This window comes from Rhinolophus ferrumequinum, chromosome 10, assembly GCF_004115265.2.
Source record: "Rhinolophus ferrumequinum isolate MPI-CBG mRhiFer1 chromosome 10, mRhiFer1_v1.p, whole genome shotgun sequence".
Lineage (NCBI taxonomy): Eukaryota > Metazoa > Chordata > Mammalia > Chiroptera > Rhinolophidae > Rhinolophus > Rhinolophus ferrumequinum.
Genome location: NC_046293.1, coordinates 67,060,006 through 67,083,483, shown reverse-complemented (window position 1 = coordinate 67,083,483; position 23,478 = coordinate 67,060,006). Strand labels below are relative to the sequence as shown.

The 23,478-nt window shown below is 38.6% G+C and overlaps 1 protein-coding gene across 2 annotated transcripts in view; it reads right to left on the bottom strand.

Moving 5' to 3' along the window:
- The window catches only part of LGR5 (leucine rich repeat containing G protein-coupled receptor 5), a 115,177-nt gene that overhangs the window by 28,619 nt on the left and 63,080 nt on the right, over window positions 1–23,478 (bottom strand). Inside the window, exons 3-5 of one of the 2 annotated variants that reach the window (XM_033118727.1) lie at window positions 18,513–18,584; window positions 12,928–12,999; window positions 238–453 (exon numbers count right to left, since the gene is read on the bottom strand). In XM_033118727.1, coding sequence (XP_032974618.1) covers window positions 238–453; window positions 12,928–12,999; window positions 18,513–18,584 — 360 coding nt within the window. The remainder of the gene's footprint in view (window positions 1–237; window positions 454–12,927; window positions 13,000–18,512; window positions 18,585–23,478) is intronic. The other variant, XM_033118728.1, reaches the window with a different exon arrangement.

The window sequence follows — 23,478 nt, the reverse complement described above, 5'->3', positions numbered from 1 at the left end:
TTTTATTATCTTTGAATGCCCAGCAGTGCTTGGCACTTAGCAGGTGTTTGATAGATGCTGTTTCATTCTTTTACACAATTAGAACACTTATGAGTCATTTTGGGATGGTGTTCTGGGGGTTTCCACCCTCAAATGACCCTATTCAAGGTTTGAAGGGCTAGGACTTTAAGGCCAAGGTCTTACAGTGAATTTAGAAACTTTTAAAAGGGAGAGAGAAAAAAAATCAATAGAACTCACAGAACTACCAAGCTGGAGAGGTTTCCAAAGGCATAGTCTGGTATGTGGTGTATTTTGTTGAGGGCCAAGGTCATGGCCTGCAGTGCTGATAAACTTCTGAAAGCTTGGACAGGGATTTCTGTCAAAGCGTTGTCATCCAGCCACAGGTGCCTCAGGGAATGCAGGCCACTGAAACAGCTTGGGGGCACGTAGCTGATGTGGTTGGCATCCAGACGCCTGGGGGAAGAAAGCAAGCAAGAATGGGAAAGGGACAAAGCCTGGGCAGAAGATGGGCCTTGCAAGAAAGCTCTCAGTGTGTTGATTAGCAAGAGTAAAACAGGGCCTGAGGCCCTCCTGATGCCCTAATGTCTGGAGCATTTTGCTCTCCTGGTAGGTAGGCTCTCTTTCTCACCCAAGAGTAGAACTGTTGCTTCTTAGGTCCCCAAGGTTTTAAAATTCCATGGTGATTCTCTTCCAGGCTTGTGGGTAACATGCTTTCATGCATGGAAGTGTTCTCCCCTGAGGTACAGTGTTTCCCCGAAAATAAGACCTAGCCAGACAATCAGCTCTAATGCGTCTTTTGGAGCAAAATTAATATAAGGCTCAGTATTATATTACATTATATTATATTATATTACATTATATTTTATTATATTAGTAAAGACCCGGTCTTATATTATAGTAAAATAAAACTGGGTCTTATATTAATTTTTGCTCCAAAAGACGCATTACAGCAGATTGTTCAGCTAGGTCTTATTTTTGGGGAAACACAATATAAAGTTTCAGTGTGAGGATCTTTTATCTTTCCTTCCTGACACCAGGAGAAAGATACCCTCTCCTCTCCCTCCCACCCCAAGCCAAATACATGGCTTTGCGTTCCCAGGACTATTTTGAACATACTAAACATACTAATCTTCTAGTTTGTTCATTAAGCTCTGGGAAAAGATTATTTCAGTATTTGAAAGGGACTGAGAAAATTTTAAAGACTGTTAGAGATAGCCTCAGAGAGAAGAGAGGGGACCCCCTCCTTTTTCTTAGTACAGTGCCGAAAAACCGCCAAACTGCTGGCTTTCTTGCTCATCCTAACCGTTTGCATTGGGCAGATGTTTGTTTTTCCTGACCTTTTAAATGAATAATGAAAGTAACAGCATTCCCAGTTTTTGCTTCCCCTTTCCACACACCTCTTTTTTGTTTTTTAATGGGGAAATAGATCTAAATATAAGTCTGGGTAATGAGCTCTTGTAGCTTCAGAGCCAGCAGAGGGAGTGCAATGCATTTATTTCCCCCCAACCCAACACACACTGTGGCTGAAATGACAATGCCTTAACTTTTCTTGTTGAAGTGGCTGAACAGACACAATTTAAAATTTTCTGTAAGGTGCACAATCAATAGAACCACCATCACTCAGCTATGCTTCACCCATGTTTTCCCAATCTGTTCTTAAGGCTCACACATTTGTTTGCATTTTTCAAAGCCAGGATTGAACAAAAAAAAAAAAAAAAAGAGTTGCATTTTAAGCAATCCATGTATTCGGAAGGATTAGAAAATCATGAGTGGATTTTGAAAAATATTTTTGGAAGCATTTAAGACTAAACAGATGTAGGAAGCACACCAGGATCACAAAATAATCCCTTGCACACCAAATCTAAATAATTTAGAAATAGGAAGAATTCTGAGATAGGGAAATAATTTATATGGAAAGTGGCTTCCTCACTTTTGGTCACAAATGTCACTTCACTTGTCCTCTGGCTCCTACTTTTACTGATTGAATGGGAACAAGTGACGCCATCAAGGCTATGGGCCACGTGCTGATAATAACAGAGATAAGGTCACTGGAACAAATTTTAAGAGTTTCGTGTCAGAGCCCACTCACAATTAAATTTCCAGTAGAACTATCATTGTAGGCAGCCGAAGCACAGTTTCCAAATATCTCGAGGTTCTGTCAACACATGGAGCTGGAAATGCTTAAGAAAACTCAACACTGCCTCTTCCCTTTTCTCCAGCACCATGCTTAGCCCACATTCAAATAAGGTGTAATTTCACAGGGGATGAGGAGGCGATTGTTTTTGTTCAACTAGAAGTAAAGTGCATATGTAAACTCTCCTTCGTGATTGTACTGATTACAGAATGAAGACTGTGTCATTAATGCGCTTTCGCATTTTAGTTGACGTCCTGTCCAATAATTGCCCGTTGCTTCTGTACTGAAACTCCAAAGAACTTCTAGGTAAGAGTCCTGAAAATGACTACCCTTGAAGTTAAGTGCAAACATTGCGATACATTTACACAAAAGGCTGTCTCAGCATTGAATCATAGCCTGGTCTTCTTTGATATTTAAGTTACTACCAAAGTTTCTACTGGATCTTGAAGTGACCTTGGGATCAGTTTCCAAAATTAAAAAGTCCATTTCTCTGGGTAGATGTCTTTTATGAACCACTTTGTTTTCCCCAGAAAAAAAAAAACAAACACAAAAAACAAAGAAAAGGATGTAATCTGGCCTCTACACTGTAAACTTAAGAGTCATTTGCTATCTGAAATGAAATGAGTAAGACAGGACAATTCTTCACAGTTCTAACACTCCAAGTACTAATACTCCCAGACCCAGTACTCAGGTATCCTAAGTGCAGCACTAAAAGGTTTCTCTGCCTGAACGCTTTCTTCCTATGAGAAGCTCCCAATAAATGATACTCCTTCTAAATACAGTGTTTGAAGTTCATGTCCACCTGGCCTCAGTGGTCCAAACCTAATTCAGAGAGTGGTATATGTTCACAGTCAGAGACATTATCTGATTTAATCTTAACAGAAGATCTCCAGGTTAAACTGGAGTATGGAATCAATTATCCAGCCACTCATATGGGTGGTTCTTACAGAATAAGGTTAAGACGGTGGACAAAGCAGCTGGCAGGGTACAAGTTGTGCCTACTCAGTGGGTACATCAATCTAGTACTTTTGGGCAGCTGGACATTTTCTATTCATATGCTTGGAAAATGCAATATTTAAGCAGTGGGGTATAAGAAAAACATCACTAGACCGAACATGAAAACACAAATAAAAATGTGGCTCTATAATATTATCAGGAGCAACAAAAATTATGTAGCTCCACTTTTTAAGTGTTTCTTTGTTTTTTCTATTTCATACAAGTCACAAAGCTTTTGTGTGTGTGTGTGTGTGTGTGTGTGTGTGTGTGTGTGTGTATGTGTAGGCACCTCAGAATCTGTGAATTAGTGCGGAGATTTGGGGTGAAAAATCTTGGGTTCAAATCAGTATAGTAGCTGTGTTCTGGCAACAAATGAAGCTAAGTCAATGTCTCAACTTTCACATCTGTAAAATGGGGATGACCCCACTCTATCTTACAGGGTTGCTTTATTAAAGAAAATTGTACAATGGAGCTTTGTAAACTATAAAACACCCTAATTTTAAATCATTTTTACTTGAAGCTGGTTAACAGTTTGTGTTTTTGTCTTTTAGCCATCAAAACCATTCAGAAACAAAGAGGTAAACTCAAATTTTCCTTAGTCAAAAGTTACTTAAAATAAATGCTAATTTGCCAGTGAATTTCAGTTCTAAGAAATGCAGACTACTTCTTTCATCCCTCATAACAGAAGTAATTAAGAGGTGTCTGCAAATAATTGAAGTCACCCTTATTTTAGCCTTCAGTATTATCATTTTGTGTGTGTGTGTGTGTGTGTGTGTGTGTGTGTGTGTCTCAATACCACAAAGGGCAAAAAGTTTTGTTCCTGATACATTATTGAACATACCTATATCTTCTTTCTAAAGGCTGGAGAGGGAGGCAAGGAAGCTAATGTGACTCAGTGTTCCATCCTGGGCACCTGGGTGGGTAGAGGCTGTAAGAGCAGGGATGAATGTTACCCAGTATTGTGTAAACTAAAAACAAAACGGAACTGCATGTTCACTGTGAATACAGTTCTGTAATATCAATGTATTCTATGTGATGAAGAGCTAGAAGGTAAGAGGCAAAAAAAAAAAAAATCGATTTTTTATGTCAGACAATGGTCAAAAAATGCTCATTTTCTTACCTTTTGTCTGAAGATTTTTTCCATAATGTTTTCATGTATAAAAGGTTCATTGTACAAATTTTATTTTTTAAAAGAAACATTTTAAAAAAAATCTGCTCCACATCCCTGAAAGGAAGTTTTGATTTCTAAATGGCATTATTATAGGGATTAGAGAATCTATGAAATCATTCTTGCTATTGTTGTTCCAGAAAACGGCCCGTTACGTATATCATTTGTATGATACCTTGCCAATGTATCACACAAACTTATATCTTTGTTTGAGAATGTCTTTGATGAGCCATTAACCACAAGAAAGAAAGCATTAGTCAAAAGACAAGCCATTGATCTTGGCTAATTCCATATCTGAGATGACTAATAATGTCAATTATTGACTTGAGAAATGAAAAAGCCAAAGGTGTAAAGAATGTTGCAGCCATAGTTATAATAACTTATGAGCGTTCTTTCAATAAGCAGAATGATGAAGCACTACATTTTCATGACTGACATTGCTATTTTATATTTGGATGAGCATTTTTTTCCATAAATTTTAAAGTGACCAACTTTCTTGTACATACATTTGTATATTTTGTGAGGCCATTTTGAAAAATTCATGAATAGTCAAAGACCACAGTGATTTTGTTCATTTATAAAACCTTAAGAAATTAAAATATTTTAAATTATTCTCTTATTATTGCTATGACATGAAATTATGTAGTTCCAAGCTTGTGTATAATATAATTTAATAAGGTACCTTAAGTCTTTGTTTTGGTGAAATTTTACTGCTTGGAAATTTTATTGCTTTGGAACCAATGGATCATTGGAGTTGAATTTATTAGGAGATCATTACGATAGTATGATCAGGATAGAATTTTATCTATATGAACTTTTTTAGATTCAATTCATATTGATTTATATGGATTCTTCATAATAATATGAGTCACTTTTGTTGTTAGTATTGTGTTTCTTTAATACTTATGGAGTGGTCACAATGTGAAATTTTAATAAAATTTCCCTCCCATATCCTAGGAAGATATTAAGCATATGAATATATACAAACATCATGATTGCTCATATGGGAATTTCTGCTTTTGTTTTTCTGGTATTATCCATCTTATTTGTTGGTAAACTTAATGTGAACCAGGAAGAAAAATTATTGCCTTAGACTTACTTCTGAAAAGGTGAAAAAGATTTTTCCATTTCTCCAGCTTTATCTCTCCAGAGATAAAGTCTGCAGATTCACTGAAGTGCAGTAATTTTGAGACCAGTCAACTGGCTTGACTAGTAGCCAGATGAAGTGTCAACAGAACCAAACCTCTGTCTCTCTGGTATCAATGGGGAGTGCAAAATTCCAGTGAGAAATACATTTAAAGTCAATTTATAGTAAGTTGCTCAGTTTCTCAGAGGGCATCACTGCTGTGAATTTTATAACTGGAAGATGATCTACAGCCAAAGTAACATGAGCACTAACTTCTTCAGTTTCATTTTTCCCATAGAAAACAAAGCCCTTCTTTTTGTTAGAGGCACCATTAGTCTCCCAGGTACCACCAGTGGTTGAAATCTGGGGGTCAGTTTTGAATCTTCCATTGCCTTCCAGCCAATCATTCACCAAGTTCTTTCCATTTATCTTCATCTCCGAGACTCTCCATTTCCACTGTCTAGTTCAGTCTCTTATCTCTTCACACCTGCATTACTACAACAGCCTCTGAGCCGGTCCTTCTGCCTTTGATCTCTTATCTCTTCAATTAATCCTGTAGTCTGCTGCCAGATTAATCTCCCTAAAATTGTGCTCTAGGTCATTGCCCTGTTAGGAATCCACAGTTCTTCCACATTACCATTCCTTTCAAACCCAAACTTCCATTCTGATATTCAGAGCTCTCCATCCACCTTATCTAGCCAAACTTTCCTCTCAGTGCTTTGTCCCAGTCAAGTCCTTCCCACAGTGCTTCTGGGCCTCCTGTTCATGAGCTTCCTCTACCTCCTGTTTATCCAAACCTCGTCAGCGCTCTAAGACTTAATATTATGGTTCTTCCCTGAACCCTACTCTTGAAGGGGAAAGTCCTCAGCTAAGACAATGGAAAAGCTAATTCTTGTAGATAGATCAACTGCAAACTCCCTGAAGGAACCACTAGGGTACAACTGTCAGCTCAGGAAGGGCAGGTGGGAAAAGCCAGGATCCAGAGACGAGCGTTTGGAGCTCGTGAATGTAGGCTTCAGTCAATCTGGGGGAGACTAGCTGATCCTGAGCAGCAGTGTAGAACATCACTTAGCACGGAAGGCTTCAGTTCAACAAGTATTTCTTGAGTGCTCTCTTTGCCTCGCTACTATACCTGGCGCTGGAGATCTAGCAGTAAACCAGAAGACGTGATCCCAACCTTTATGGAGCATGTTTTCTACTGAGTAGTCAGATAATCAAGTGATTACAATGAAGTGTTAGGTGAGGGGAAATGTATGGGAGGAGGACCTATCCTAAATTCCACTTTTCTTTAGATCCAAATCTGGGTTTCAAGCTATGTGACAGCTTTACTTAGTCGTTCCTCCTCAAACACGTGTTCAAGACCAAATGTATTACCACACCCTGCCAGCCTCCCCAAATGTCACCCTCTACCAGTGTTTCTAATCTCAGCGATGGGCTTCATTAAGTACACGGTTATATAAACCAGACACTTAGGATTCACCCTCCGTACCTCTTCTTCCTTCATTCTTTATAGCTAATTCATTACCAAATACTGGTAATTTCATCTAAATATTTGTCAACTCTATCTGCCTTTCTACATTTCCACTGTCCCCATCCTGACCAAGTTCTCTAGTCTCTCCTAGACAATTTCAGTAACCCAGATTTGATCATGCCCTTTCCTGCCTAAAATTCCCCAGTGGATTCCCATTGCTTTTACAATAAAGACTAAAATCCTTGGCACGTCCCAAATGGCTTCCAAGGGGTCTGGACCCCACCTGCCTCACTAGGCTCGTTTTTCACTTCTCTCCACCTCACTCTTCTGCTTCAGCCACACTGACCTTCCTTCTGTTTTGTGATGTGCCAGCTTCCCCACACCCCTTAGCCGCCAACCCCCACCCCACTACAAGGTTTCACACATGAAGTTCCTCCATCTGGAATGCTCATCCCTCTTGTCTTTACAATGGGAATAAGATACCCTTTTCTCACCCACAGTTTCCCCATCAGGGAAGTGGAGACAAGTCCCACCTCACAGGTAATGAAGGATCAGACAGCTAAATGCATAGGGAAACACCAGAAAAGGATGGCTGGCCCACACTATAAGAAATATTGTTGTCTTTTCTTCTTCAATGTATTTATTTCTGTGCTTCAGCATTATAACTCGTCTTTCTTTTTGTCAGGTTTCACAAGCCTACGTCTAGAGGAGCATGTGTTTTTGTCAAACCCCTTTCTGTGGCATTAGTGCATTCTGTTGAGTGCCCATTCTCTGCTAGGGTGCTCTGAGGGAGGCCAGATAGTGTGGTAGAAAAATGGGCAGACTTTGGAGCCATAAAGACCAGTGTTCTTATCCCAGACTCACATTGAACATGATTCCATTAGAAGCCATATGACCATGAGAAGGTCAGTTAACCTCTCTGAGCTTTTTGTTTCCTCGTCACTAAGGAAGAGGGAATATCTCAGCTCCTATAGCCTGAGGTTGTTGCGAGAATGAAGTGGGATGATGCAGGTAAACTGCTTAATAAACACCGGTGGCTATGGCTTTTATAAGTCTGGGTGTTTAATCAGTTCCACATTCTGATTTTGTTCTTGCAATGTTCCCATACGCTACTGCTTCTTGATATGCCTTTTTATAATTCATCACAGACCCCATCTATCCTGTAAAGGGGGAAACACTTTGTCCCTTTCACAACGTGCCTTCCCATAGCCGTCATCCCGTTAGCTTCTCCAAAGAGTTTAACCTACTTTCCAAAGTTAACTGTCATTTCATAACACAAGGCTAAAAAATGTATATTTTCCTTCTCATTCCACAGCATCTATGTTCTCCTTTAGATGTTTGTCTATCGGATATGACTGTCACGTATGTGATTTATCGTAGTGCTGGCAGATAACTTGATGTAAGGATCTTTCACGCATGAGTTCTTGTATAAAGTATCCACATTTTTTTCATATATAATTCCGAGGACAATGCTCAGATTCGAACTCTTGCTTCTTGTGAACACTGTGTAGAAAGGGCTTTGTGTCTGAAAATAAATTTCTTCTAATGTTTAAATGGGGGGTGGGGAGCAAGGCTAAACTTCTCCTCATCTCAATTCACTGGGTGCTGGTTTGCACATGGTTCCATGAAATGAACTCTTAGTGGAATAGACAAAACCCTTGGCCTCTAGAACTTGTAAGTCCACCTGCATCCCAAAGTATACCTAATAGTCTCACACTTTTGTGATAAAACAAACCAAAACTATGCTGTATTTTCATTATGTAGGCTTGTCGTTTCTCTTTCTGGAGACTATTTTACTGGAAGGAATAATGTCACTAAAACTATTTTTTGAAAAAACTCTTTGATCTTTTCATCGTATCCTGCTCACCTTGCTTTCTTTTTGTCTGCTTACACCTCTTTGTCTTCTGGTACTTCCGTACCATTCTTTTTCCTGGGTCCGAAACCCAATAGGCTCCTGGATATTAACAGAAGAAAACTGCTACTCGTTCTAGGTTTGGCCTGTGAGCCCCACCTCTCCCACCTCACCTATTTCTCTTGCTTACTCTCTTTTTGAACTATTGTGAGCAAAACCCTACTCTGAAGAGTCTGGGTAAAGTTATGGCATTTCACAGGGTCCAGGAGTGGGGTTTGTAGCCCTGAAGCTGATACCACGAAAAGATGTATAGGCAGAGTATGTTCCAGGCAGGAATACACATTATTAAAATATAGCCTTGTACTCTGAAGATGAATATTAGCTAACAAGAGAATAGAGACAACACTACAGATATGTCTAATTCTCCTTTCATTTTCGATTTACCAACCTATTTTTGTGATTGTCCACATTCTACAATTCGCTTCTACAATTGGAATTATATGTATTAAATAATACTCTGGTGAACTGAACAAACATGAACGTTTCATTCTCTTTGATCATCTTGAACTTTACTAGTGACAGTGAGATGCTTGAGTGTCATTAATGACTATCAACAAATGAAACAAAGATTTTTTTTCATAGGTCAATTTCTTAACTATTAATACAAACGTACACGGGTATAGGAGGGTTAAGTTTTGAGTTTCCATCAGATCACTGTAATCTGACCCTGGTCCTGAAATGACTATAATGCCAAAAGGTTTTTGGTGAAATACAACTCTTTGTGAATTCTGATTACATTTCCTATTCCCTTCCAAAACACAGAAAGGAAATGAAGTTATATGTGATTACATTACCAAAAATCCAGTTGGTGTCTGGGCAGTCACGACCATGTCAGAAGCCAAATGTGTGTATTGTACAGGAGCCTGCTCTGGGCTACTGGGCTCTGGCACATGGACTCACCCTCTTACTCTTTAGGGGGGCAATTTGTAAGCATCAGGAGAGAGTTAAAGGAATGCAAATACACCTATGCGTTTTCATTATGAACAAAGCAAAAATATATTTTGTTTATGTGGAATAAATGGAAAATTACATTCTTTGAAACATGAGAAGAATTTGTTTCTTCCACACAGCGGTGTTACCAATTTCAATATATCACGTTTCTTAAACTTTACTCAATGAAGCCAAGTCTATATGGGTGGAGCAAAGTATATCAACGATCTGTTTCAGTAGTTCTCAACCATTTTTGGTTTGCAGACCACTTTGTTAGTGTCATAGAACACTACAAATTTTGACTTTTCAAATGCTCTGTTCATACAAATCCCTTGAAGATTCTGTTAAAGCGAAGCTTCTGATTAATTAAGACAGAGTTGAGGCCCAAGTTTCTGCATATCTCAGGAAATGCGGATGCTGCTGGTCTGTGGACCACATTTGAGGAGCAGGGTAATACAGCATGTGGCCTCCTGTTATCTGCCCCAGGTTGTCAGTGGAGTTCATAGGCAGATGTGAGCTGTTTCAATTAAACACAGACAAGGCAATCTGACTTTTATTTCGCATTCTAAGTACATTATTAGTTCATACTGGAATGCAAAGTATGGATTTTGTTATTTCTTGTTTGAAAGGGTTCAGGAGAATATCTGCAGATCATCCTAAAGAATGCTATAGGACACCAGTGTTCCCAATCTTCATTGGAGAAGCACTTAACTATATAATTAAACCAGTTAGTGAGCACTGATGCTTGGATCCCACCCTCAGACATTCTGGTTTTAATTGGTCTGGGGTTCAATGTAAACTTTGGGACTCTCCAGATGATTTTTCTTTGCAGCCAGGGCTGAGAAACCCCCCTCTAGAAGTTACAAGGACAGGCGAATATACAGGGGTACTGCACTCACTGACCCATGGATGGCGGAATACATCTTAGAGAGTGTACATACAATACAAAGAAAATAATAACATGGAGAAAATAGAGTGAATTCAAGAGAGAGCAAAAAGACGAACCATTAGAAAAAAGGGCCAAGTGAAGGTGTAAGGGTTGCTGTAGTCCAAGAACTGGGTAACTGAATGGAGCCCCCAGGTGTGGGCGGCATGGATAAGACAGGTCTCACCCTCTTCATTACTCGTATCGATACAGAAGTAGCATGAAGGCTTAAGTATGGCATGGAAAATGAAGGGAGAATGGATAGGAAGGCATGTCTGTAGTGACCATTAGACTCAAAACTATTGTTTTGTGCTGGCCAGAGACCCCTGACAAACATTACATAACCAGCCTATACAATCCAGCTTGCACTGGGGGCCGAGTGTCTATCTAGATGCCTCAGTTTGGATGTGATAAGTGTCATACTAGAAAGTTAACCCTTGGCTTTTTCACAGGGAACGCATACTTATAAAGTTTCAAACGTAATTGTTTTTGTGAACCAGAAACCCAATGCAAGAGACACCTGGTGAATAGTAAATATCTAGACGGTAAGAAACTAAATCTGAACACCTTTATCAGAGAGGCACCACCCAGTTCCAGTGAACAAAAGATGCATGGTTTTCTTTTGCTCAAAGAGTTCACTTCTGTGTGTGTTCTGTTTGTGATCTTCTTTCAGCTGATAGTGGCTTTTGGTTACAAACTCTTATCCTTCTATCTTCTGCCTGCCTCACAGCTGTTTAAAGTTCCTATTGGCCACGGCTATTGTCTCGCTTTCAATTCAGCCCCTAAGATCCCGGACCCTTACACAGACAACCCAACTAGAGAGTATTTGGCTTCTCTGGCTGCTTCTTTCCTTTAGGAAAAGGCTTGTGCAACAAAGGGGGAGTGATACCGTGATGTCATTAAGGAGCTCCTAAAAATGCAACAGGCCTATCCCATGCCACAAAGGGACCCTTGTGGGCTTGTTTATCTATAGGCTGGTAAAAACCTAGGAAGTCACTTTGTTTGAGTGGAGTGAAAAGCTTTAAAACGGTTTCAAGCACAGATTTGTTTTCATGAAAAAGCCAAAAAGATCAAAGGAAGAAAGTATCATCTCCAAATCTCACGTTCTTTCATCTCTCGTGTCACTTTAGAAAAAGGCTATTAGCAAACTACATGTAATTATTTACGGGTGGATTTTTCACAGTGATTTTTCAACTCAAGTCGGCAATATTTATGTGCATTTTTATGCATTTATCTCCTGCATCATTCTAGACCAGAAGTCAGGATTTTGTTTGGCAGATGAGGACTTCCTGTGTAAGACAAGAGCATGCATTACACACCTGTATATTGGAAATTGTGCAATATATTGTAAACACTTACACATTATGATGAGATGAAGATTTACTGACCAAGTCCTCGTGGCATAGTATTGCCAAATAATCACTGTAAACAATTGCTCACAACTCAAGCTCCAAAACATCGAATTACCTAATTTTTATTTATTCAGAGGTTTTAAATCAGTGGAGGCTGGGAACTCCTGATGGAAAAGTTGTAGATTCAGAGTATGGAATACTAACACCACTGCTGCAAATGTTTGTGTATCTGTATGTGCTTGTGGTTTGTGTGTGTGTGTTCCTGTGTGTGGTGTATGGATCTGAGGTATGTGTGTGTGCATTTGTGGAATTGTTTGTATATCTGTGTGTGGTGATGGGGAAGCTCTTGGTTTGCACAGCAAGGCTTTAATATATACTATTAGGTCTTATGTTATTGATTTGAGGACCCCTGATGTACACATTGAACTTGAAAAAATTAAGTCTTTGTTTCACTCAGCAAATTTCATTACAAGGCAGCTCAGATAATCTAAAGACAGAATAAGTTGAAGTTGCCAAGATTTCTAAATTGTGACCCCCATTTTTCTAGGTAAAAGGAAAAAATATCATTCCTGATTTGAATTCAGGAGCTAAAATATTACAAAGGCATGTAGGACATGATCCTGGAAGTACATGTTTTGTCCTGAGATACCAGCATATATAAGAGGCTTTTGACTGCAGGTGTTAATGATTAAAACTCTGCCCTGAAATCCCAAACTCCAACACCGGCCCCTCCCACCCACATTGTTTCAGGAGGATGCGAAGAACTAACGGAAACTTCCAATGGAACACTCTCTTTCACCATTTATTCAGGTAGGGCCCCCAACCAAGCAATTTACTAAAAGGGTTATTTGGACATTTCAGTGCTCCTTGCCAAATTGATCTGAGGACATTTTGCCGTTTCAGCAATACTTACAGTGACTGAAGGCTTCGCAGATTCTGTAGAGCTTCCGTGGGTACCTGCCTTAGGTGATTATTCTGTAGCATACTGCACATTAAAACAAATGAAGAAAAACAATGAGGAAAGTTAACAATAATTAACAATAACTGGCCATAGCAGTGCCAGGCACTGTTCTAGGTGTCAGGTAAACAAGATAGTGTCAGACAAAACTTTGGCCGTTGGGGAGCTTAAATTCCTGTGGGGAATGACAGATCATTTTCATTAATGAATGAGTATATAACATGAGACAAGTGATAGGTACTATGAATAAAAAACAAAACATGGATTTGGGATAAATGGTAACAAGGAGTGAGATTTTTATTTTAAAGGTAGTCATGGAAGGTGTCTCTTCGGAGCTGATATTTGAATGGCGCCAGGGAGCAAAATCATGGGAACATCCGGGAAGAGTTACTGAGGAAGTGGGAAGAGCAAGTGCAAAGGCCCTGAGGCTGGAGATTGCTTCACTTGTTGAAGGAGAAGCAAAGGATCAACTGTGACTGAGGAGGAATGAGTGAGAGCAAGAGGTTGGGAAAGAGAAACTGAGGCCCTCTCATGGAGGACTTGCAGGTCACAGATAAGGCTTTATTTTAAGTGTGATGAGAAACTCTTGTTGAAGGGTTTAAGTGGGAAATTACGTGATCTTATTGATGTTTTTAAAGGATAACTCTGGACACTGTATAGATTAGAGAAAATGGAAATAAGGATGACAGTAGAAGGCTATTAAAGATCTTCTCCCTTCTTGTGCATGGTCATATTTTGATGAAAATTAAATTCTATTTGTGAAGTATTGTACTTTTGTTTGCTTAGGTTCAACAGTTCTTTTTAGAACATGGGACTACAGAATGGAAACACCTGGCAACAAAGCAATTAAAACATATCATTGCTAGTGGGGAAAGAGCATGGAAAAAATTTTCATTAGATTTCCTATATTTTCCTAACTTATTCATAAAAACACAATAATTTTGCAGCTCCTCCACCCCCTAACCACCGCAGTATTTCATGATCCATGTAAGCCAGAAACAGAAGACTATTTTAGGAAAGCAGATATTTAAAGAAATATTTTTACTTATTAAGTCACGAAATTATATTTGGATTTCAGAAACAATTTGCCTTGTTCTCTCATCCCCACAATCAAAGTTTCTTTTCGTTAGATGACTAGCTGGGTTTCAGCCCCAGGTATGTCTAACTCCAAGGTTTGAGGTACTTTCGATAGCATCTTGCAGCATTCTCTTGAGAAATATTTGCTGAATGCACAAAATCTCAGGTTGTATGGTGTATGGTATGATTAAGGTATGGTGAAGAGCAGGGGTTCTTGAATCCAAATACCTCTTCCCTGCAACTAGCAGTGTGACCTGAGGGAAATCACCCAATGTCTCCAAGTCTCAGGGACCAGTAATTATACTCAGCTGCCTCAGGGCTAACTGTGACTGTCCAGTGAGTGAAAGTACATGGAACAATACCTCATGCATAGTAAGCATTCCATAACGGTATGCCTTTTTTGTATGAGTTGAACCCCTTCTCAAAACTAATAGTAGAGTGAGATTGTACTGGATGTGACATTTTAATTGAGAAAATAAAATCAGCAGCAGCAGCAGCAATAACAACAAACCTATGCCAGTGGTTCTCAAGCTTTAGTGTTCATCAGAATCCACTGGAAGGATGATTAAGTCAGTTTGCTGGGCTCCATCCCCAAAGTTTCTGGTGCAGTAGGTCTGGGTAGGGGCCAGAGAATTTGCATTTCTAATAAACCCCCATGTGAGGCTGGTGCTGGAAAGGCACCACACACTGAGGACAAGCCCATGCAAAGCTAAGTATTTGTAATATAATATTTTCACTTGAACTTGAGGCAACACTGAGCTTGGAGATAAGTCCTAAATTTTAAATCTTGGTGAGCAAACCATTTAACCTCCCTGACTCTTGGTCTTTTATCTGTATTAATGGGAATAGAATAATATCATCTGATTAATAAGGTGTTTGAGAGTGAAAATATAAAGGTGTTTAGAATATTTTCATATATGCAAATACAGGCTCGAATACAAATAGAATGTGAAAACTTTTTTAAGATCCTAAAATTTATGCTTTTCTCACCATGGCTCAGATTCTGTTCTCTAAGAAATATAATTCCGTTACTTGTATTACAATAGTTTTACTCAAGTAATTTCACTGTGTTAAACTTGAATTCAACTAACATTTAATAAATTAAGTTTCTCAAAATATATTGATTCCTTATGAACAAAGTCAAGTAAAAAGGAGATCTCACACTTCACTTACCAGTTAGGGAATTGGGAAAATTGTAGCTTGAATTCCATATTTTGTATAATATACCTGAATATTAAAAGTTTACATTTCTATGTTATTTTACACTTTTCCAGGCAGTTTTAATATACTAAATAATTTTTAAAGATTTTAATTAATATTTAGCTAATGTACATTAGTTTCAGGTGTATACCACCTGAATGAGTCAGCAGGTTGGAGCGAGCAGAGCTCACCAGGCCAATCAGATTCAGATTTGACTGGAGGGGGCGGGCTCAACAAAAGGAAGATGGCGCCTGCCTTCCGGCTGCATGGGAGAAGGACCCCACACAGGGAAAATGACGACTCTCCTCCAGGCCTCCCTGCGAATACACATGCCTCAGTCTGCACCCCCTGTATGCCTCCGATGCACCTTGAGTCACTGTCTCTCCGCTGGAACCCAAGGTGAGTGCCTGCGAGTGAGAGAGTGTGCTCAGGCTGTTTAAGAGGACGTCTGGGTTTCCCGCAGCCATCCGTCCCACCCAGATGGTCGGAATCCCCACTGTTTCTCACAGCCAGATGTTGTGAGGGCTCCCCTTCCCAGCATCAGTACTCCAGGCTGGGGAGACTGGTTTGTGCTTGGGTTCTTTTGCCCCTCTGAGGGGAACCTGTGTGGCCGGAGATATCTCTCCTGGTTCTCAACCACCACACTGATTTGGGCTAGCCCGTTTTGTGTCTCCTCACATCCTATCAGTCTCAATGTGGCGTCTTCTTTATATCTTTAATTGTAAAACTTCTCTTCAGCCTGACTGCAGAGGTTTTTCCAGGTTGATTGTTCTATAATTTAGTTGTAATTTTGATGTGTTTACAGAAAGAAGCAGAATGTTTATCTACTCTGCCATCTTGGTTCTCCTCTATACTAAATAATTTTAACTTCATAGAAATGTTTTCTAAGTCACTCATTCAGTGATGTATTTAAATGATAATGAGATACAGATAATGGACTTAATTGATGTCTGAACTTTGTAGGAGGTAACATATTACTGGTACAAACTGTGTATTGAATTGTCCTTCTAGGCTTTGCTAGCCAAACAGAGAAACTATTAAAATGTGGTCTTCCTAAAATATTGGAAAATTGGAGTAGAGGATAAGAGATATTTAGATGATTTCCCTTGAATAGTTGCAAACTGTCTCAGTAGCTTTATATATCTTCTCTCAGAAAATGGAACTTAAACAAGTTATATTAGTGATAATTTTTAAAGCTACCCTTGACTTACCTCCCAGCAATTTAATTTTCTGACTACTTCTATAGTAAAATACCAAAATACAATTTAAAAAAAATTAAGTCCTGATGTCTCCCTAAATAAATAACTTTTGTTTAATTACTGACAAGTGACAAGATAAGAGCAAGTTATCTCCATTATAGCCTTATAAGTCTCCAGTGAGTTAATCAGAAAATTATATTTTTGTTTAAGATATTCCAGTGGAATACAAAACAATGAAAGGGTTTACAGCTCTATGGAGTACAATCAAAACAGGAAGCATTCTCAACATGGCTGCTGATTTCTTTTGCAAATGCATTTATTCAATACACTGAATATAAGCAGAATGTACATGAACTGAATATGCATTTAGCCACTTACAACTTCATTTTTTTCATTCATAGATGAGGAAGAAAAGAAAATGAAACACTTTATCTAGAGATAAAGGATGACTTCAGAGTTTCTTAATTTCTTTCCCTGAGGAGCTTTGAAATATTCACTATCTCATACAGTATCCTCCTGCTACTTTAACAGTACAACTTTTTGGTTACCTTTTTTGCCAACAAGACTGAATAACATAGACAGTGAAGCAGAGGGAGTTGAGATAATATATTAAAAAGGGACTTGGTAACAATCGATAGCTTGATTGTTAGATACTCCCTCTGCTAAGTGTCCTGTGTTAGATATCAAGTAACTATCAAGGCCGTATTCTGGGCCTATGAGGGAATGAGAGAATTTTGGCTAGTTGCACCTTTCTGTGCTTATTTTTACCCTTCACCTCCTCATAGCTTTAGTTCTGCTAGTGGGTGGCAGGAAGATGTGCCATTCTTTGACTGAATGGCCTACACAAGAAAATGAACCTTTGTTGAGGATAGCCTGGTTCAGAATCCCACTAGACTTAAGTTATTTGGAATACAAAACCAATAACTGATTTTTTATGAAGACCATTATTTACAGGTATGATCATCTTAAATATTAGTGATCTTCTAGAGCTCACAGTAACAAGATTTCAGATATAAAAACGTATCAGCCAAGGATGGCTGTTGCTATCTTCACTGTCCCTCTTAATGAGTTGTATTACTGTTATCTTTCTCTTCTTTCATAATATACCCTCCTTATACTGGTCAGGGCCCCAGACAGATACTTCTTTTATATTGTCTTTCTCAGCATGCTAGCATAGAATCAATTATTTCTTTCTCCCAATGACTTTTGGACTTTATAAAACATTTGAGAGTTTCCATGAGGGTAATGACAGGCCTGTCTTGTTCAGCATTTTACCTCTAGCACTGTTGTTCTCAACTCTATTGGACCCAATTCTCTCCTGAAAACATCAGGATATTTTCTCTGAGATAAAATATTCCTGGTATGACTTTCAACTTGTGTTACCCGTTTTCTCTACCTAGGTGCCTCTTTTTTGCCTATGCAGAATAAACTGAAAGCAAATTAAGCAATGGGTACTAGAAGAAGGAGGTAGTCAATAATAACGAGTTTTCTGGTAAACAAACAGGGAAGTTGGACACTAATATGAGATAAAGGAATAAGAAAGCCCACTTTTAAATCTCAACGAATTAACGAATTTCTCAATTAAGCAATTACTCAGTATATCTATAATCACTAGGCTTTTCCACCTCCATTCACAAGTGGAACATAAACTTTCAGCTGTTCCATATTCAGTGAATCATAAGGAAACAAACTTCACAAACGGTTTGAAAATGTGAACTCATTATATTGGCATCACAGTGATTTATTGACTTGGTGATCAAAATGATTCAAGAAACTCTCTCCCACTTCATAACACAAAAGGAAAGGGAAATTCTCTTTTAAAAGTTTGAGTTGATAAGTTGGTTATCTAGAGGCAAACAATTTTAGAGATTAAAGTTAGAAAAGGAGAGATGAATTTTTTCACACACAAATCCAGCCAGGTGTACTATTGCTCTGTGGTATCGATGAAGGTAGACTTGAAGTAAGATGTGGCTCCAAATAGCTTATTAGAGGGACTCGACGTTTACAGGTTCATTAGCAGCCACTAAAGTCAGAAATATAACAAACAACACCCGGGTTACTTACAGAACTTTAAGACTGTAAAGGCCAGCAAATGCTCCCTTGGGAATGTATGTCAAAGCGTTTCCGGCAAGACGTCTGTGGGTTTCAAGGGAGAGGAGAGAGAGTGAACATACTACTCTTCACGTGGAATTCATTTAGTTGTTAAAAAAGTACCATTATGTTTAAACCACAAATGCCAAAGACAACTGTAAAGAACTATTTTCTTATATTTGGTGAATAATTTCTGTAAATTTCTAATAAAATACCTCGCAAAAGAAGTGCCTAAAAAGAAATAGAATAAATTACCTATTTTACAGTAAATCGTCTAATACCTTACACACTCTATGTATATAACTCTCCTTTAAATTTTTTTTTTTTTTTTTTAAATACAAAAGCTAGGCAAGGACATAGGGAGCAGTGGGCTGTTGTTGTGAGGGCCTGGACTATTATTACAGAAAAGATGGTCAGAGAAACTTCTGAGGGCATTTCAGCAGAGATCTGAGCCAAGCAGTATCTATGTGAAGGGAGCAGTATTGCAAAAGGGCTTGAGGTAGAAGTATGCCTGGTATGGTCCAGAAACTGCAAGGAGGCCAGCATGGTTCATGTGGAATGACTCCTGTGGGAGAATGCCAGGAACTGAAGTTGGGGAGGTGTCCAGGGCCATTCCACACAGGGCTTTGGAGGCCACAATAAGGACTTTGAGAAGGAGAGGGATGTGATCAAATCTGTGTTTTAAAAGGGTCCTTCTGATGGCACCCTGTTAGAGGGGAGAATAGAGGCAAGAGTGGAAGCATGGAAACGGCGGGAGCAGTTCAAACGGGAGAAGCTGGTATAGCTCAGCTGTGGTGGAGGTGGCGAGAAGGAGTGGGATTTGGTGTACAAGAAAGAAAAATCCAACCTGACAGACCACTAGGGTCAAGATGAAATATAGCCTGCCAGAAAAGAGTAACATTTTATATTTATGGTTATATTATGCATAATCCACGTGCATTTGATTAGTTATCCAAATATTATACATAATACTTAAATAAATGAATGGTGTATGACCGTGCTATAGAAGAGTTGTTTATTGAATTAAAAGAGACTCAGGCTTTGTTGATGTTCACAGATGGCTTAACTGATCAGACTAAACTGACCAATAACTGTTATTTCAGCCAAAACGTACCTAACTATCCTGTTCATAGTCATGACTTCAGCAGTCCATTTTTGAGTTCTGGGACATGGCTTTGAAATGGGGACTTAACTCTTACTGCCCCTACGGCATCAAGCAGCTTGATGGTTCCTGAGACACTGACTTTGGAAATGAAAAGGAGAGAGTAAAATGTATTTATGTATTAGTTTAAATTATTGTTAGGGCAAATACCTTTCCGTTACATTTCCTGAAACATAACTCACTTCATGTGAATGGTTTTTCTTTGCTGGGCAAGGACTTTCAGAGAGCCCTTGAGTCTGTATTCAGAGCTAATCTGTGGAATCATTGACCTGTGTTATCAGGAGAATTTTTCTTAATGCAAAGGAATTTATGATGGGCTATTAGTTAGGTATTTGTTGGGCTGGAGGAAGATCTATCTTAGTGAGAAAAACAATTTAAGGAAATCATTGTCTCCTTTCCCTCTTATTTCTTTACCATGTGTGATGGTTTTAGTAATTTAAAAATTAAATACATGTAAAATATAGGGTAAAAACACACTTTCACAAATAGTACACAAATCGTAAGAACTGCACATGAATCCTTTCCATGATGATTTGAACTAACGAATCTCTTGGCAACTCTTCCACCTCTAGAGACCCACATACAATTTGGCTGAGAGGTTTTTGTTTTTGTTTTTTAATCTGTTTCCAAGATGATACCTCGTTTATCATCTTCATTTCTATAATAAGATACAACTTCATAAGAAAAACTTTTATATCTTGGTGTACAAGAAAGAAAAATCCAACCTGAGAGACCACTAGGGTCAAGATGAAATATAGCCTGCCAGAAAAGAGTAACATTTTATATTTATGGTTATATTATGGATAATCCATGTGCATTTGATTAGTTACCCAAATATTATACATAATACTTAAATAAATGAATTTATTTTATCCTTAAAGATACTCCTCCATATACATGATCCATATTGGTGCACCATGGTTAGTCTTACTGACTTAATTGCCATAAAAAGAAAAAAAATCATTAAGTTAGAGTAGATACATTCCTCTTCAAATGACTGTAAACTACCACTTAAATGTAACATTTCTAAAGTCTCTTATTCTCTTCTGAAATGTCAAAATATCCCTATTTGAAAAAAATTCTCCTATAATAGTTTCAAAACCCAAAATAATATTGTAATTAGTGACTTTCAAAGAACAATACAGTAAAAACTATCAATAGTCGATTAAGATTGACTACTCATGATTCTATTCAATTGATTGAGTGGTCCTGGTGCTTTTGGGGCCATCACATTTATAGGTTTTGTTTTGGGTTTATCCATACAGGAGTCAAGTGTCTGAGTCATCAAAGAGTTAGACAGAAACAGGGTGAAACTCAAAGTCAGATGTAATCTATTAATCTTGCCTCCACTGGCAGTAATGCATTATCATTGTAATTGAGCAAGCCCACCATGGTAGGTTTTCCTTTATAAGATGCCCATGCTAGTTGGAAGGGTCCAGATACTTAATGTTTAACCCTCTGGAGTTCATCTTTGCTAAGGTTTACTGAACCTTCTCAGCAGCTTTGGGTAGAAGGATTTGACATTCCATCAACTGTTTTTCTTCCCTTTGGAGAAAAAAGTGTCTTTCCTAACATGCCTCAAGAAATTGCAATTTTCAAAAACTGTGGTATCTACCCCCTTACCCCAATATATTAAGCATATCTAATTGATCAAATCCAGCCAAAAATCTTCCTTCCTTAAAGAGTGTATTTGTGAGTTATCATTTTGTTTTCATTATTAGATAGGATAAAAATATTCAGATTTCAAGATTCATGGTCTAAGGGAGATCCTTTAGTGCAGGGGTGTCAAAACTGTGACCTGCGGGCCAACTGCGGTCTGCAATCCATTGTTAATTGGCCCGCAGCAAATTCCAAAAATATATTTAGTTTACTTAAATAAACCAGGTGAGGCAATACGTACTTCACCTCAAGTGAGTGGCCCGGCTGTTTGTGTATTTTACTGCATATGGCCCTCGGTGAAAAACGTTGAAAAAAGTTTGGACATCCCTACTTTAGTGGGTATGTGGTCCTATGGTGTCTTTCACCACATACTAATGAAGTTCAATTTTCAACTGCTCTGTGAAGTTTTCCTTAATTGCTTCAGTCCGCAGTCAGCTTTCCTGTAGGATATATTCTATACAATGCTGTCTATAAAGGTTAATTTTTTACTCTTTTGTGTGCAGTCTACCTGATTTGATTATAGGCTCCTAAGGCCAAGAATCTTACTGCCTGCCCAGAGCAGGGAGATGAAATCAATACTTATTGATTGATTATTTGATCTTGTTTCCAAAGACATTTGGCCGTAGTGTTACATTTGATTCAGGTCTGGCATAACTAATCCAAGATGGCTGCCAGGTCATTACATAACCAGATCAGAAACAGCTGAAGAATATTCCTGCTTCATTATGTATCAAATTTAAATTTAGCAGTTTCCTTGAGCACTTTCACTATGTCGCATACAGTACTTTGGGGCATACAAATAATACCTAACTTTAATTAAACAAGTCACAAGTGCTAGACACATTGTTAATACTTTATATACACTGCGATATTTAATTGTTGTAAAAATCATATTAAACAAGTGACATGATTATTTTCCTTTTGTAGGTGGGAAAGTGAACCTAAGAGAAGTTATTTACTCATGCTTACATAGAAAAGTTTACACAAGAGAATTTGGGTCAACGATTTTGGCTTTAAAATTTGGATTTTTAAACATTATTTTGGTTAAAATTAGGTTGCTCTGGAATTTAGGTTGGTCTAAAACAGGAAAAACACAAGGACATGAATGGCTGCATCATTTAAGGTATTAGCAGTAAGAAAACGCTGATTGCTTCCTATTCAATATCCTTGCATTGACTTCCAGATCCCATACAATCTTACTGCTGCCACCACCATGACTGATTATCTCTCTCTCTTCTTATTGCTAGTCCCTCTTTTCATTCTCATCCTCCAAACATAGATGTTTCTCACAAATCTGTCCTCACACCTTTTCTTATTTTCTCTATACAGTGATGCTCAAACTCTAGTGTGCATTGCCATCGCCTTAGGAGCCATACAAAATTCAGAGCCCCAGGCCACTACCCAGATTTAGAGAATTAAAGTTTCTTGGGGGAAGGATTCAGGAATTTGTATTTTAAATTAGCAGCCCAGGGGATTTTGATACAGATAGACAACCACACCAGGAAACACAGAGCCCAAAACCTCTCTCAAAATCCTCATCTGCCCTAGCACGTTCCACAATCACCTCTTTGTAAACAATTCTCCAGCATTATTGTTAGAACAGGCTCATCGTGCTTCAGACTCACATTCCAACTGTGTTATTGACATTTCCAGTTGGATGTCCTACTGGCTCCTGACACTCAGTAGATCCAGAACCAGACATCCTCTTGCTTCCAAAATGTCAGTTGTTCCCTGTGCCTTTTGACTGTGCCTCATTGGTTTCTTAGAACCTAATCTCAAATCCTTACTCAGAGTCATCTCTCACCTTCAGACCTCCCTTTCAGTGTCTACATACAATGAATTGATGAGTCCCTGACTGTCTTCCTCTGCTGTGATGCTTCCATGTATGAGCTTGGATCTCAGCCCCCTGTAGAGCTTTAAAAAAATGATGTCTGGATCCCCACGGAGACCCATTAAATCAGAATCTCTGGGAATAAGCCCAGGTAATTAGTAGTTTTAAAAACACTCCAGGTATTTCTAATCAAGGTGGGAAACTCTGAAATAGTTCTCAAAGTCTAATTTTGACAAGATCACCTAGAGACCTCCATCCCCAGACACAATGATTGATTCACTAATTGT